The sequence below is a fragment of the Cupressus sempervirens genome, chromosome 7, assembly GCF_028749045.1.
Source record: "Cupressus sempervirens isolate cs-2001-9-10 chromosome 7, ASM2874904v1, whole genome shotgun sequence".
Lineage (NCBI taxonomy): Eukaryota > Viridiplantae > Streptophyta > Pinopsida > Cupressales > Cupressaceae > Cupressus > Cupressus sempervirens.
The window spans coordinates 145,929,507-145,947,206 of NC_143124.1; the positions used below are offsets into that span (position 1 = coordinate 145,929,507).

General features: G+C 39.2%; 1 protein-coding gene across 2 annotated transcripts in view; it reads right to left on the bottom strand.

Annotated features, from left to right (window-relative positions):
* Positions 1-17,700, bottom strand: part of LOC149545941 (magnesium/proton exchanger-like) — a 281,445-nt gene that overhangs the window by 181,528 nt on the left and 82,217 nt on the right. For both annotated transcript variants that reach the window (XM_089790886.1, XM_089790887.1), the window contains 2 exons: positions 11,437-11,555; positions 11,103-11,185 (listed from right to left, as the gene is read on the bottom strand). In XM_089790886.1, the coding sequence (XP_089647012.1) occupies positions 11,103-11,185; positions 11,437-11,555 (202 nt within the window). The remainder of the gene's footprint in view (positions 1-11,102; positions 11,186-11,436; positions 11,556-17,700) is intronic.

Sequence of the window (17,700 nt, forward strand, 5' to 3'; positions counted from 1 at the left end):
TATTTCATTATTTTATGGAGATAATTTATAATTATATTATTATCTTATGGAGATACTATATTATTATTTTATTATTTTATGGAAGATTATCTTATGATAAATGTATAGCAAATCTTATTATATATTATATATAAAATAATTTTGAAGAATGAATTTGAAATAAGTAGAGTTAATATATATTATGAGGAATTTCTTGTACATGAATAAGGATAGAATTTGTGGACCAACAAAAGGTAAGGAAAGTACATTGTGAATGGTTTAATTGTAATTATGAATTTATTTTATGTAAATGTATATGTAGATATGGAATTCCAAAGGAATGGATACATGGATTTAATGGTTAATTTTTAAGATCAAGAGAGTCCTTTTGGGAAGAGAGTGATCTTGATAGCTTAAGATCAAGAGAGTCCCTTTGGGAAGAGAGTGATCTTAATACAATTATAAGGCCAAAATATTCAGTTGATATTAACATATGCGTATGTGATAAAGACCCTACATAGAGAATATCTATTCTAGGAAGAACCTTGAAGGGAGCAATTCTTAGAAGACAAAGAAGTAACCGAGGAACCAGGGATCCTCAAGATGGTTATCGATTATGATATGGAGATTTCTTTAAGATTAGGGTTTGGATAGAGGGTAGAATAGTGAAATATAATTTATTATTATATGAATTCTAACATTGGTTGTTTACCGTACAGGTAAAGAAAATGAACGCATACAGACAATAATAGCAGAACAGCAGAATTATATTCACACTAGTAGATGATTGATTTACAATGATCCCAGACGGGATATAAATACTACCGCCGAACCTTCCCGACGGAGTCCGTCGGCCACAAATAATCTATCTGCTACAAACTATTTACCGACAACGTCGGCTACAGAATACAGAAACACCGCCGGACCATCCAGTCGGCTAACACTATCCCCCCCCAAAAAGAAAAGTCGTCTCCTGACGACTGACAAAATATCTGAGACAAATTAACAAACAAAATACATTAACAGAGTGACTACAACAAGAGAAATCTGCTTCTGTTACATCACTTCCACATTCATCCCGTTACATCTGTAGCCTCTGCTAACACAATACTGTCTCCTCAAGCTGACCTTGATAGCCACTTGTGCTGCTTTCTCTATTTTCAATTCCTCGGTACCCTGAGCCAAGTGTTGCTGCACTACCTCCAACTGGATGATCAACTCCTCCCGAGCTCTCTACGCATCCACCAAGATAGCCTCACAGCCAACACCTGCTCCCACTGCCTCTGGTACACAAACAATCCATGCCTGCAGCAACTTCAACTCTTTTGAATTGGTCAGACTCCCACGACTGATATCCGCAACGACTGGGGGTCCAGGGGGCAACACCCCCGGCGGGGTCGAGGGGCAGCGACAGGGCGGGGTCGAGGGGTAGGGCCCCTCGCTGCCAAGACCAAATTAACACTTCGCAACCCACAAAGAAATGCATGGAACACACCATTTCTGTCATTATCTGCCGATTCTGCACTCTTTCTGGCAACCACGGATGCGTCCCCTTCCCTTTGGCATCATCTGTCACTCATTCTGAACAACTTGATTCTGTCGTTGTTTTTTTTTTTTTTTAACTGCTTCCTCTACAATCCACCACAAATCCCTCTGCACGCAAAAATTCTTCTCCTTCTGGTAGAACAAGCACTCTTCTTTATGTCTCTGTTTCCCCGCAGAAGTCTTTTCCCTTGCAGCGCGGAGGAGAAACTCTGACTGGCGGAACTGAATCTTTTGTCTTAACCCGCATCCCTTCGGCGACCTTTCTTCTCCTACCTGCGGCCTTTTTGTCCTCACCCACGGCCTTTCGCGGCCTTGCTGTCCTCACCCGCGGCCTTTCTATCCTCACTGGCGGCCTTTCTTCTCCTACCCGCGGCCCATTCTTTCACCGGCGGCTACCTGTGGCGAGGATTTTATAAAATGGATGCTGGAAGCAAGGGCTCTCTCTGTTTTTTGTTGTTCTGCCAGAAAAAAAACTTTATGCCCACGAACAGCTGCCCGCGGGGCTTTTAACAGCCCGCGGATAGACTGTCCGTGGGACTTTCCGTAAACTCCTGCCGCGGGGTCCTCTGCTCGCGGGCTTTTTATTTTTCGTCAAATTTTATTTATTTATTTATTTATTTTTCGTTTCTTTCAAAAAAAAAAATTTTCTTTTTTTTTCCTAAAAGAAATCAAATAACAAAGGTACCTCCATTTTGCCTCTAGGCGTCGCCATTCTGCAACGACGACGGAGTAAGCTAGCCATCTTGTGACAGCGACGGAGTCTTCCTAGCACCATATATTTTGAATTTGGATCTGTTGACTGCCGGAGGTATCTTCTGCCCGTCCAAAGTTGATAATCTGATCGCTCCATTGTCGCCGACCTTCCGAATCTGATATGGTCCAACCCAACTGCCTTTTTCCACTTTGATTTCATTTTGACCGTCGTACACCTTACGTTTGTTCTGTGCCACCCCCGTCGCCCACTGTGCCTGCAGTCATCGCACAACTGGATTATTTCCTTGCTGTCGGTGCCCTTCCACTAATTTTATGCTGCGGTGTAACCTTTTCTTTCCGTGCAGTCTATTCACCATGTACCGAACAGTGGGATCTTTCGTTTTTCTGTGTTCAAACTGTATGTTCTTCCCCTCAGCTTCAACCATGGCAGCTTTTCCTTCTTCCGCTTCCCTACATTCCTGCGGACATTCATTTTCCTCCTTTGTCTCATCTTCGTCGACCCTTAGCATATTGCAACTCGGAAAGAGTTCATAGTCTTCTATCTGCCAGTGGTAAAGGCCATTCACCGAGTCCAGGTCATCGTCATTCGATCCTCCATCAAGTCTCAATACTCCTTCATCTGGTTCCATTCTCCTCTTTCCTTTGTCATCACTCTCGCCTTCACTGTCACAATCTGACAATGCTGCCTCCTCGCCAACCATTTGCGTGTGCAGGTCAATTATGAATCTTTTGCCTCCGTGCTCCATTGATAGGGTATTGCGTTTCCAATCATGTTTTACTTTTGCTTGCACCAACCAATCCCGTCCCAGAATAGCATCATAGCCTTTTCTTTTTAATGGAATGACCACAAAATCCAATAAAAATGGTTGCGTACCAATTGTTACCGGTTGCGCTTTCAAAATTCCCAACGGTTTGATTCCATGTTGGTCTGTCGTGAGCAACTGAAATGCAGGTGGCCACAGCATCGGCTTTTCCAACTTCTTCCAAGTATCCTCCGGCAACACATTCACGCCGGACCCTCCGTCAACAATTGTCTCTGTCAAAACATTTCCCAAAATCCCCATCTCGACGACCGCCGGATGTCGTCCGGATGTGAGTGCCAGCAGCATTGGGTCTGTTACCGTCGCTTCCCTACTGTCCCTTCATGTGTCCTCCGTTGCTTTCGAAAACGATGTATGATTCAGAATGGCCGTCAGTAATTGGGGCATTGTGAGAAGGAGGTCACTTATCTTGACCAGTATCTCCGTTTGTAAGATCTATCGTACAATGTTTTGTTCTGCGAAGTTCCTTGCCAAGGTGCCAGTGATATCCTTCAACTGAGATGTTCCCGCCGACGATGCCTTTGCAATGTCCGCCTGCGCTTCCCCCACTTTTCTCTTTTCCTCCACTTGCCTCCGTGTAATTGCCAGAACCTCCTCTACATCCGTGCCAACAGTGATCAAGTTTACTCCAGCCTTTGGACACTTGGAATCTTCGTGATCATAGGGTCCGCACCATCTGCATAATAATTTTGGTGTGTTTGCCGTTGTACAATCCCGCGCAAAATGACCCCACAAATTACATGCTCGGCATTGAACGATCGGCCGTCCGTTTGCATCATACCGAGTTCGACTTCAGCTCCCATTATTGTTGTTATTGTTTGCATTGTTGTTATTTTGCCCTCTGTTATTATTCCTGTACCCTCCGGATGTAGCACCGGCGGTATTCGTGTTTTCGCTACTACCCGACGGGGAAGCCTCCTGTGTGAAAAACACCTACAGAGATCCTCTTGTCTTTATGTTAAAAGGGCACTCCTTTGTCGAATGTCCCATGATCTGACAGATGTCACAGAATTGGTTCTTCGGACACGATCCCTTAGTATGATCGTCGGTCTTACATTCCGTGCACCACAGTTCACTGCCTTTTGGCTCCTTCTGCATATTTTTAAATTCCTTCATCATGCGAATCATATCCTTCTGTAGGGCCTGAACTTTCTTGCTGCTATCTTCGTCGTCGCTGCTATCATCTCCAGCAGATTCGTCGTCATCAGAGTCAGAGGAACTAGTTTTCTTTTTCTTTGTCTTGTGCGCACTTTCAAGGTCCAGTGCTTAGTTATAAGCATCGACATATGACGACGATGGTACAATTTTCATTTTCCTCCACAACTGTGAGAGTAGGTCGTCCATAAACCACCTTTTCTGTAATCCGTCCGCCGGCTTGCTTTCCATTTTGTTTATTAAGTCTTTTAATCTCCTGGCATAGACACGGACAGTTTCGTGCTTCCCCTGCTTGGTATTGAAAATTTCCGCTACGATTTCATTATCATCTCGCAAGAGTTTAAATTCCGCCAAGAACTCCTTTTTAATATTATCCCAAGTATCCAGCTTCTGCGGATCCATATCTGAAAACCAATCAATCGCGACACCCCGTAGGGTTGCTGGAAATTGCCTGGCCCATTCGTCGGCATCTATGATTCCATTTGCTTGCCAGATTGTCTCACATGTCTTACAATGTCGGATGGGGTCGGCTGTACCATCGCCTTCGAATTTCGGCAGCTTCTCTTTGGTTCCTGCCATCGCAACACTGGAGGTCTGCACTCCTACACTTGCAATCGGCACTCCCACACCGGCAGTCTGAACTCCCACACCGGCGGTCGGCACTTCCACACCGGCGGTCGACACTCCCACACCGGCAGTTTGAATTCCCACACCGGCGGTCTGCACTCCCGCACCATAGGTGTCGACAGCTGGGAACCTTGGTGAAGAAGAAGGATCCTCTGAAATTGTTTCCTGCGGAAGTCTATCCTGGACGAAGAGATCACTCCACGCTCGTGCTCCGTCGGCACTGCGAGCCGTGCAAGTCGATGCTCTTCCGTCAGAGTTTTCCTCCCTTGGCGAACACAAGTTCGGCTTGCTGTGTCAGAATTAAATTCTCTTGCGCAATATGGATTCCATCTTTTCCCTTCACGTTATTCTGATCCTTGTTAAGCTGATTTGGCATTAATCTTCATTCCTCCCACCTTCCAGATTCATAAGGCAACGGCGCCAAATGTTTACCGTACAGGTAAGGAAAATGAACGCATACAGACAATAATAGCAGAACAGCAGAATTATATTCACAATAGTAGATGATTGATTTACAATGATCCTAGACGGGATATAAATACTACTGTCGAACCTTCCCGAATGAGTCCGTTGGCCACAAATATTCTATCCACTACAAACTATTTACTGACGACGTCGGCTACAGAATACAGAAACACCGCCAGACCGTCGGCTACAAAATACAGAAACACCGCCAGACCGTCGGCTACAGGATACAGAAACACTGCCGGACCGTCGGCTATAGAATACAGAAACACCGCCGGACCGTCCAGTCGGCTAACATTGGTTTTGTAGGTCTTCTTGTCCTAGCAAGTGGGGACATTACAGATCATAACCTTGTGGTCATTCTATGCCCAAGCAATGCAATATGGATGCAATTCTTTCTGCCTCTTGAGCTTTTACTTTGTGACCATCTCTTTTGACACCAAATTGTCAGTGCTTCCACCATCAATAATCACATCACAACACTTACCTTCACACTTGCACCTAGTGTGAAACAAGCTCCTCTTTTGATTAGGTTCATTCTCACTACTCAACAGGAATCTTTTGTTAACTAGGACTTTGCTTTCAATATCTTCAGAATGTGATGATTTGGTATCTTCATCCACATGTGCAACTAAGGCCTCACCTTTAGTTCTCTTATCTACCCTTCCTTGGTGTTGAGGACATTGAAATGCTCTATGACCTCCTTCTCCACAGTGAAAACATGTTCCATTAAAGCCTCCTCTTCTTGATCCTTGCCCTCTTCCTCTTTCTCTTTGATCTCTATTATTTTCATCATGGAAGCAATTGAAATTGTTTCCTCTCTGATTTTGTCTACTACTACTAGCCTTATCCTTCTTTTGATCTTTATTTCAACCTCCATAAGACCGTCTGCCAAATCTTCCACCACGACCTCTTCCACTTTGCTTATTGTCAAACTTCTTGTTCATTTTTCCTCAACTCTTAGGGAAAACCGGGATGCCTCTTCAATATTGTTCATACACACTAGACTCAATTGCTCTTGAATGTTTGGCCTCAACCCATTAAGATAACGAGGAACTTTCTCCTTGTGGATTGCCTATTCTGATAAGAACTCGATAGAACTCTTATGTATAGTCCTAAGCAAATATTCCTGCTTGCTTCAACCCTTGCATTTTCTTTAGTAGATCAAACTCATAATCCATAGGAATGAATTATCGCTTCAATTTAGCTTTTATCTAATCCCATCTTGCAATTTTCTCCTTCCCTCTTCTATTTTTCTCTAATTAAATCTCTTGCTACCAAATCTTCGCATGACCCTTCAGTTTGGCCTTTACAAACTTGACCCTATCAGGATCCTCAATATCTTCATACTAAAGATATTCTTCTAATTAATTGATCCAATCGATCAATTCCTCTGGGTTGAGATTTCTTGAAAATGTGAGAACCTTAAACTTAGGTCTTCTTCCAATCTTGGAGATGGCCCATAAATGCATTTTTTCTTCCTAATCAATGTTTCCTTCCTCTCTTTCATCCTCACTTTCATCTCTTACAACAAGATTCGTCCCTTTGTGCACCTATTCTTACAATGCTTGTAGTTGTCTCTAGAGGGCTCTAAAACCCTTAGGTGTAACACTTCTGGCTCTTTCACCACATTCCCTTCATGGAGGCATTTTCGCACTTTCACTGAAACCTTATTGCAAAGTGCCTCATAATCGGCAATTTGTCTACACACTTATCCCAAACCATGATTGTGGTGCAAACTGCCTCATAGTTGGCGATCTGTCTACACACTCAAGAACTCCTACTCTGATACCCCTTTATGAATTGTGCTCCCATTAATACCACAAACACATAACAAAAATAGAGAAACAACAATTTACAAGAACAAGATATAGGCTTCTTATTATTTTGACAAATATGGAATTATAGAATTCTTAAATACAATATGCAAACCCACATGGGCACCTTCTTTACAATAATCTCCAAAATAGAGCTGCGAACAATCACCTAGAACTATCCTAGACAACCTACGGGCCTTCCTTATATAGCAATTTTCCACCGCCCAAGAAGGTTCTAAACATTTAGCCCTAACTCTTGAGGCTGACCAACCCTAAAATTACATGTAGAGTTGGCTCAAAACAATTACAAATTTTATTCCAGGATTTTCATGTAGCCCAACTTCTGAACACCATAACTTGTGAATCATTAAGTCGATTGGCTATAATGACCTCATTTCAGAATCACCATCTTCTATTCTACAATGCCCAACTAGCACAAACTCTAGTCAAACGAGTTTCGACCCTCATCCTTGGCCTTTAAGGCCTTTAAAATTGAGCTCAAAGTTTTTATACCAAAACTTCATACTAAGAATCTATAATAACTTCACAAATACTCATGATATGGGATTGAACCTCAACTGACAAATTTATATATCCTAGATGAACGTCCACCTCTGAAATTAAAACATTCAGAGCTCGTATGATTGACTTACTAAGTAGAAAGCTTCCTCAAATAGCAACTCTTCACTTAGACAACCCTTATTCTCTTACACCTAGGATGCTCCTGCATCACTTCCCAGGTTCGTTCGGCAATGACACCAAATCTTTTCCCTCATGGGGTAACAGGAACCTATTGCATACAGACAGAAAAGAAATGTATTCAACCCAAAACAAATGGATAACACAATAGCATCTTATGAGACCTCGATAGTGGGTAAGGTTGTTCTCTTGATCAAGATAGGGATGCGGTTGGAGGAAGATGAGGTAGAGGCATCTTTAGCAGACTTGGTTACCATGGGTTGTCAAATAGTGGTTTTTGCAGAGACTCAAGCCTTGAGTGGTGTGACTACGGACTTCCAACATTTCCTTACCTTTGAGCGATAGGATTGTCTTGCAGCTTTTGTTGGATGTTTTGAGCAGGGGTTATGGCTTGTTGAGGAGACCCCAAAGATGTTGTACCAGCAATAGAGAGCGAGGTACAAACTCTTACTTTCAAGATAGAGTAGGCTTTCCATGAGGGGTACTACAATTTGAGGCGCTTAGAGTATTTCTCAACTGGATATGAAGTCGCATTGGTGGATACACAAAAGACTCGTGAGGAGCTAACCACCAGATTGGAAGCAATGGAATGCGACTTACCTCAACTTACCTAGGAGAGGAGGCCGAAAAGGCAGCTAGCATGGCTATTGAGGGAAAATTGGCCTAAGAGAGCTTCGTTGGAGCAGCAATTGGTAGCGGCTGGTACTAAGAGAAAGACTTTAGAGACTAGTGTAGTCCAAGTTTTGAAGGAGGTTGATTATAAGGAAAAAGAGCTTCAGGAGGCTGTGTTGATGATGAAGTCTACCCTAGACATTCAAATGGTTACTAAGCGCAAGTTGGAGGTGAGAACTGCGTAAGTTTATGAGTTACATGCTTAATCGGGACCTTCCATGGTGCAACCCGTCTCTTCTATTGTGGAACGAACAACATCCTCTTTAGGGATGCTTCCTATGCCCCCTTCTTCTTCTTAGTCATAAATTGTATAGTTGTCACCATTCCCATTTTGTTTTTTGTCGTCTTGGACATTTTGGATGTTGTCATCTAGAGATGACTTTCTTTTTTGGGCAAATGATGTTGTCAAGAAACTTGACTAGCTAAATGGTTGGTATAACTGATGGAGTTACACGTGCAACAGTCTACCTCACATCCCCTTGGGAATTATATATATGAACTGTCTTCATAGAATGGGATGGTGATCATTGAATGAATAAGATGCTATTGTATTCTCTCTATATTCTATGTTGAATACATTGCTTCTTTCTGTATGCAATAGGTTCCTGTTACCCCATGAGGAAGAACATTTCCTGGATAGAGCAAACCTTCCAAACCACATTCCTCTAGCTATATCGGATGACATGGGCAACACAAGAGGCTGAATAGGGATGCACTATGACATTAGAGGCAGCCCTGCAGGTGCAAGTGGGGAGTTGTAGAATGAGATGACACAAGAAAAGATAGCTCATGCAAGGAAGGAGGAGCAACTAGCAGCTACTCAGAAGGATTTGATGGACACCTTGATATTGTTGAAGGCAGCACGAGAAAGGAAAATGGTAGCAGGTAGGGACCTCGGGCTCCTCCACCAATAACTTCCATGCCCAATGTCCTCCACCTTTCTAGGAATGCCCTCTCACCCACCTTTGCAGGAGATTTTTTTTCTTGTATTCACATCAACTAGTTTGTTATAGTTGTCTAGAAGACTTCTTTTTTGGTGGGGCTGATGTTAGCCATAGTTAGCAAAAACAATAATTTGGTTTATGTTTCATTAAAAATGGCAATGTAATGTTAAATAGTCTCTGGGGCAGTTGTGGTTAACGATGGTTGATATATTCAACCAAGGTCGAACACTTTTATATATAGCTGGATGGAACCAAGATGGATTTCCAGTTGTTATGACATTACTTGGGAATAAAGTTTATCGTTATGTGCTAAAGTTGTGTATGAATTCCATTTTACTTATTGTGTCCTTTATGCTATTATGTAAATAATTCCATTTACTCTATGAACAGAAATAACTCATCCTGTAGGGAGTAAACAAATTGTACTTGTTTGAATATCATCGGAATGGAAATCCATTTTCTATCTTTCTGAAGCCTACAATTGTGTTGATGTTCTATGTTTTGTATGTTCTATTCTTGTTTACTCCATGTTAGATAACTTAGCAATATTGGAGTAAATTAATGACTCCAGCGATTGTTAAAATCAAAGTTTCTATTAAGTACAGAACAGAAATAGAGCTTTGCCTCGGTTTTCTGTAGCAGTTTCCTTTAATAGTGTTTCTTAACTTCGAAAAAAAAGGATGGAATTGCCGTTAAAGCTTTTCTTATTCCATCTATACATTTATGCATTGTTCATTGATCTGAAACCTTTGCAATCTGAAACTTTTAAAATCTACAAATAAGAAATGCAAACATGTTCACAGCATACAAACTGAAACCATTCCCAAAATTAGTCAAGAAAACTGTTTGATGAAATGCAATGATGAAGAATGCAATCAGTTTTGCAGCCAACTGTTTGACAAATTACTACCTTCATGGGTAAGTGGGTGATAGGAGTGCAAACTTCTTAATAGCAACAGGGCTGACCTATTGCAATTGTACAACCACTTTATTCAATTGGTTTACTTGAATCTCAGTTAACACTTAATGCATATGAATGATTGTACCTTGTCATTCCCCCAAGAGCCTCTCCTCATTGTAAATTCATTCGTCATTGAAATAAAATTGTAGATAATGTTATGTTGTTTTCTATTATCTTTCCATTTTAATAGTTTCTTAAAGAGCTCTCCCGAGCCTTCCTCCACAGTGACTTATGGTTTAGTTAGTATCATTAAGCATTGAGTTTCTTTCCTAATACAATATGAGTGCCGAAGATGAACATGGGAAAGGCATCACTAATTTTACCATTCACAACTAGTTGACTGTAGGGTATTTCTAACATATTAATGACATAAATGATTCTTGAATTTGGTTTTGTAATTTGTTTATTCCTTTGAGTGAAATCAAAGGTAGACATCAAAATTAGATAGAATAACCCCTTAAACATCTACATTGACTAGTGTTAGTTTCATATCAAATAATTCTTTATAATGTAAGTCTGTGTCACATGCAGAACAACAATTTACCACTTCTTGGATTTCATATGAGATACCAACACTTGCAAAGAATGAATCCAATATGCACAGAATGAGAAAATTTTGGATGCATATTATCTCAATTAGACTAGATATATGCTTTTGGCATCTTCATACCACGTTTCTCATTAGAATGATTTGAGAATATACCAACAATAGAAGAATCTTCATGACTTCCTCCATGTATGCTAGTCTTAACTGGCACCCAGTCTTCTGGTTTATCTTCTCTTGGCCTGTGATAAAAAAAGATGATCTATATATCAAGTTAACAAAATCATGCTCGAAACTTCTGCTCTATGCCACCAAGGAGACTTCAATAACACTATGTCCTTATTAACTCAGTCAGATCAAATCACTTACTCTTATGGGCTAATGTGAGTATGCTATTATATTCAAAAGAGACATGGCCACGATGCATTATATGAATTAATCAATTCTTGGAAGTACCAGGGTAAAAGCTTCTTGTTGAATATCATATACATACATTCGAAGCGAGAAATAACGCCACCCTTTGTCTTGTGCATATGCATGCAACAAGAGCAAACCAAACTGCAATAGAGTCAATCCTGCTTCCCAAATTGTCACCACATTTGGAGTCCACACCTACAAAACTCCAAAGAACCTAATTTTAAATTGATATATATTAAACAAGTTAAGACTATTAAGAAAACCTTAATGAAGCAATTACATATCCCATTGTTGCCATAAGTTCATCCTTAAAGAGACAATCTCCAAGTTACAATAGGTGAGTATATGTCTTTGTAAGAATCAGGGACTTATATGCAGGAATGAATTGGAAGCATATGAATTCAGGATTTATATGCAGGAATCATAGTCTTGGCAATTAATACATCAGTCCATTTCAGAAGGTTAGATTTGTGTTGATAAATGAGAATTAAGCTCTTATATTCTGTCACAGTTTTTCCTTATATGTTTCATAACATATTACAATAAGTCAGCTTATTCTGAGCTATTAGATCATTAGCCACTGTGTTCATTGTTTTATCATGCCTTCTCCTTGAAATGCTTTGCATTTGATGTAGTGGAAAAATGAGAATTAGTTTTACAGGTCAACAAGATATCAGAATACTTCCCATTTCATGTTTACTTTTATACTATTTTATTAGAATACCCGGTCTAAGCTAACTATATGTACTACCAATTCTCTCAATTGGAAGTTACATTCCACTCTAGTTCAGATATCTCATCTGAACATCACTTGATCAATTTACTTCTTTAAAAAAATTACAACCGAGAATTATAATTTATTTTCTTGAAAACCTTATACATACACACTATTTGGAGTACTTAATTTTGTTGTAGGAATTGTTTTAAAAGTAGCAAGAACTTTTACCTTCATCTAGTTTATCTCCACTTCATAAAGGCTTGGCAAAAAGGTTAAAAGATAGAACATACCTTGTAATATTTCCCATTTCATGTTTACTTTTATACTATTTTATTAGAATGCCTGGTCTAAGCTAACTATATGTACTACCAATTCTCTCAATCGGAAGTTACATTCCACTCTAGCTCAGATATCTCATATGAACATCACTTGATCAATTTACTTCTTTGAAAAAAGTACAACCAAGAATTGAAATTTATTTTCTTGAAAACCTGATACGTACACACTATTTGGAGTACTTAATGTTGTCGTAGAAATTGTTTTAAAAGTAGCAAGAACTTTTACCTTCATCTAGTTTATCTCCACTTCATAAAGGCAAGGAAAAAAGGTTAAAAAATAGAACATACCTTGTAAGCTAATGCTCCAAAAATATAGATAACTGCAAATTAATAGACTGTTGCCCCATCAAATATTTTGATTACTCTCCTAGCCACCATTCTGGTTAACTCTGGTAAATGTTTCAGGGATCAGAACTTCTACAAACCTTTAAGAAAACCTCTAAGAATTTTTCCAAGGGCTGTACTGGATATTAAAACTCTTGTATATGGTATTCATCCGTCAGTTGCAAGGTGAAGGAGAAGACTACAAGGAGTTTCCATACTAAAGATCCTATTCAGCACCAAAGAATTTAAAAAGCCAGTAAATGAAACACCAAAAAGGTTCAGCCAAATAGGGTCACGAGTTGATAGAGTCCTTCACTTGCCTAGAATGACTTGTACTAATGACATGGATCACAGTGAAAGCAAGATGCTAAAGATAGTCACAGTGAAAATCACAAAAGAAGCCATAAATAAGATGTAATGATCAAGCCCTCGTGAAAGAAGTGTACAAAATGCAATGAATGATGATCAATAATAAGACAAAAGGAAAAATAGTGATATATGTTGCCAGGTAATTACGAATTATTAATACTTGTTTGTTAGTTGAAGGGGTAGGTAGTTGGGATAGTCATGATGCTTAACATTGCGACCCTTCGACCCATTTATATGTTATGTATTTACATCCAAGAGGGATCATCAGATCATATGATAGGAGAGTAGTTGTTGGCACTTGTCGTAATATTTGTGTACTTGGTGTGGACATTGTAAGCATTTGATGAACCAATAAATAAGCTTGCGTTGTTTGTTCTTTTCTTACATTACTATTTATTCACATATGCATTAACTCAGTCCCTATGAAGAAAACATTTGGCATCGTTTCCTATATGGATATGGGAGTGATAGAGAAGTGTACACGGCAAAGGGAGAATAATGGGTCAACTGGCGAGCGAGTGTAGTAGCAGTGAACACAACTTGTTACAAGAACTATTTGAAGGAGAGAGGGCATTGGTGTCAAACTTCATTTCCATATTGCAAGCGTCAATCTAGACCCACATCTGAAGGAAAGTGACATAGGAAGAAGTTTTTGAAGAAGTTCCTAAGAGCACAGTTTCGAATTCCCTCAAAGCAAGTCCCACGGTTGACACGTTAATGAGTCGCCTTCTACATCTATTGATACAAACTTTCTTGACCCTACAAAACTCAATGGAAGAGATCAACATGGACAACAAACACTGACAAATCCTCTACAAAAATACGAGGAACATAGACAAAGGGAGGTAACGGAGCGTTATGAGAATAGAAAAAGGCAATGCATCCTGAACTATTTAGAGTAAAATAATTAATGCCAAACCTTCTAAACAAAGACAAAAATCACAAGAAGCAAATAGACAACTTCGAGGCCAGCCAGAGGGCCTTGAGATTAGAACAAGTAGAGTTAGGCAAAGGCTAAGAAGACTTGTTGAGGGATGACCGGAAGAAGGATTGCCCAAGGGGAACCAAAGGGTTGTTGCAATTAGTGAGCCAGCCAAAGGCAAAGCGTACATGCATTCTACGAAAGAAGGATACTGCATGGAAGTAAATGGCGACAAACTGACTGAAGAAATCAGAAATTGGTTAAGAAACCTAACCCTTACACCACATATAGAGGCAAGAGAAGCTTGAAGGGAAGCGAAGGAGACCAAGGACACAAACATAGAGGATATTGATGTAGCCACAAGTATTAGAGGGACACAAGGGCAGGGTAGTCAAAACAACATATCTGGTTCTAATACATCTAGTTTGGAAGCTCTGACAACACCAGTGACAAACATTACTATAGTATTTTTGTAAAAATGGAAGTTCCCTAAATTCATAGGGGATGTGAAGGGTTTTGTACAACATTGTTGAACATGAGAATCAATTTGGTCGGCTAATGGGTTGACTAATCATGACAAATGGGTTCAACAGTTTTTAACAACTTTGCATGGAGTAGCTGTAAATTGTTACTCCGACATTGGTAAAACAAAAGTGGGATGAGTTGAAAAAGAATTTCAAGGTGAATTCTAATTGCTTCAAGACAACAATGAAATTGTGGTAGAGATCTATAGCACGAAGCAAGGAATGAATGAGATGGTCAAAGCGTATAGTCAATGACTAAAAGAATTGCTAGGGAAAATGAATAGCTAGCCAGCAGATGGCTTGAAGAAAAGGTGGTTCATAGAATTGACACACCCTCCCTTAGGAAGAAGATGAACATTTTCATCCCACATCATATGCATATGTGTACAACTAAGCCATGAACTTCAAAAGTGAAAACAAAACCTTGAAGTAAAAGAAGAACAAGTCATTAGATAATGACCACTCCTCAAACAAAAGCAACAATGATGAGGACTCCAACAAGAAGGTACAAGCCCCTCAAAAAGATATGCATAGAATGATGGAGTTTGTAGTGTCCCCATTTTTAGTAGGTTCTTGCAATTGGCTTGTTCAGTTCATCATTGCAACCCTTGTGAGCTAACATTGGGATTTGAAGGTCTTAGGTGTGGGGTTATAGGCTTTCCAACAGCCTATAGTGTGTTTTGGCTCCGTCTGAGAGACTGTCAAACTGTTGGTTCCGATGAGCTCAATTGACTTAGAGGAGTTGAGTGATGCTCTCAATTTTTATTCCAGCCTTCTAGTTTGGGGTCCAAGAATCTTGGAGGGAGCATCTATTTATAGTAAGTCACCCTGTCAAATTCATTTATCATTTTTCTTCATCAAGATCACTCTAGTGTTGTCAAATTTCAATTCTAGTGCTTCTTCAGTTTTTTTTGCAAGACGAGTGTATTATTATTATTTATCTAAATATGTTGATGTTGTTATTTTTGTCACTATTTTTTGTTGGTCATCTCAGTATCATATCTCATTGGAATTGAGATGAAAAGTTTTAAATCATCGGCACAAGAAACAATGGCCTTCTGTGTCAGAATATTATGTTATGGTGGAAAATGTCATTTTTGGGAGCCAAAAGTAATTATTAATTATAGTATATGGCACTTTGTTATATTTGAATGTTGTGTCAAGGAAGCTACTTAAGTGAAGTTTCATTAGAGAAGCTTTGTACCATTCAAAGATTATAAATATGAGCCCATTTCATGGGGAAACATCTGATTTTATATTTATTTATTTTTGTTATCTTTGTGACATTTTTGATGTTCTGAAATTGTGTGCACTTGCATAAGGGTTCTACAACTGAAGTATTGTAGATTCAATTCTTAGAATTATTCTGGTTTTGGTTGGCAAATTGTGCTGAGGTATACCATTTGTCATTCCTCTTGACTATTGCTACTATTTCTATGGAGAGGGTTTTACTTGACTGAATTTTGTGAAAGAGTTTGAGAGATTCAACATATGTGTGTTTCATATCAGAGCCCCACACAAGTTTTATAGGAATTTGTTCCTCTTATTGGCAGTGTTTGGCATTTATATGAATTGTATTGGTCATTCCCAGGCTCCACGTGCTTTACCTAGAAAATCATATTTGGGCTGCTAGTCAGTTAATTGGGCCTGCGGTTGGTGATTAAGGGCTGCAGATCAGTTTAAAAGGCCACATTTTTTGTATGTTTACAATCACATACCATTTTGGAGGCTACGAATTGGTTGGTGAAGAAATTTGAACTTATTCTTGGCTGCAATCTGAACATTGTTGGCAATCAATCTACTTGTACACACAGGTTCCAAATTATTGTTTTTAATTCTCAATGCAATAGGAAATTGAATAATTGCATAAGTGGTAGTTGGACTCATAAATTCAAGTTGTTGTCTTTTCAATTCAGTATTTCCATTAAGTTTAATTTTTATTTCAAAAACACCAAAAAACATATATTCCAAAAATCAAAAAAATTTCAGAAAAAAAAAAACTACAAAGAACAAGCAATCCTCCATCAGCATATTAATGGTGTTAAGACACGCTCTTTACAGAGTTCAAGGCAATGAAGGGGAGCACCAATAAGAAAGATGAGGGAGATTTATTGTAATGTCCCTTTACTTTGAATCGGGTAGAACATACAGTCAGCAATGAAGTAATACAAAAATTAATTTGATGATCGAATTGTTAGAAATAGGAAATATTGTGAGCGGGAGGGGGAGGGGGGGGCTTTCACAAACATTTTCCCAACTATGGATATCTTTTATAACCTTAAAACATGTACATGTAATTATACCGAAAAGTAAACATAATAATAACACAATGCAACTCATAACACCACTATCTAATAACCTGGGAAACCCTGGTGGGGATGGTACCCACAAAATGATTCACTAATCAACAGTATCTTGTAAAAAATATTGACTCTGTAAGGAGTCTATTACCTCTGTATAGTGTCTTTGTCCTTGTTAGAGTACTAGGCCTTGTTAGAAGCCTCAAACTTGTCATGAGTTGTTATTATAATTACAATAGATATGCAAGATGATCATACTACTCAAAAAAGCAATTATAAAGAAATTTTGTACACAAAGGTATAGATAGAAAAACCTTTGACAATGTTGATATCTTCTATCTCTGATTTGTCCTTTGAAGCTCACTATATATAACTTCTTATACTTTGCATGTATTCTGCTCTAACATAAAGCTCACATCGCAATGTCCAAAGACATCACACAACTTCACATTCCAAAACCTATCCTTTATACCAAGTTATTTTGTCCTGTCAGCCTTCGTGTCTTTATACATCCCAAAATGCAAAACTAACTTTTGCTCACTTAGATTTAACATCTAGGACGCCGCCCCTAATTGGTTAAGTAATTGTTTTGCTAAACAAAGCAATTCCTTAACTTAAATCTCTTTCCTTAACTCTATCATGTTCTACCCGTGCATACCTGTTACTGGTAAATCATTAATATCTCTGCCTATACCGATTATAATGACTCGCACACTTAGGTACGAAATCTTGACACTCTATACTATCACCTGGTAATTGCGCATGTGCTAATACTTTGTGCGTGAAACTTGCCAATAAAAAAGGTGTTTTTGCTAACAATTAGACTCTGTGATACTTAGACTACT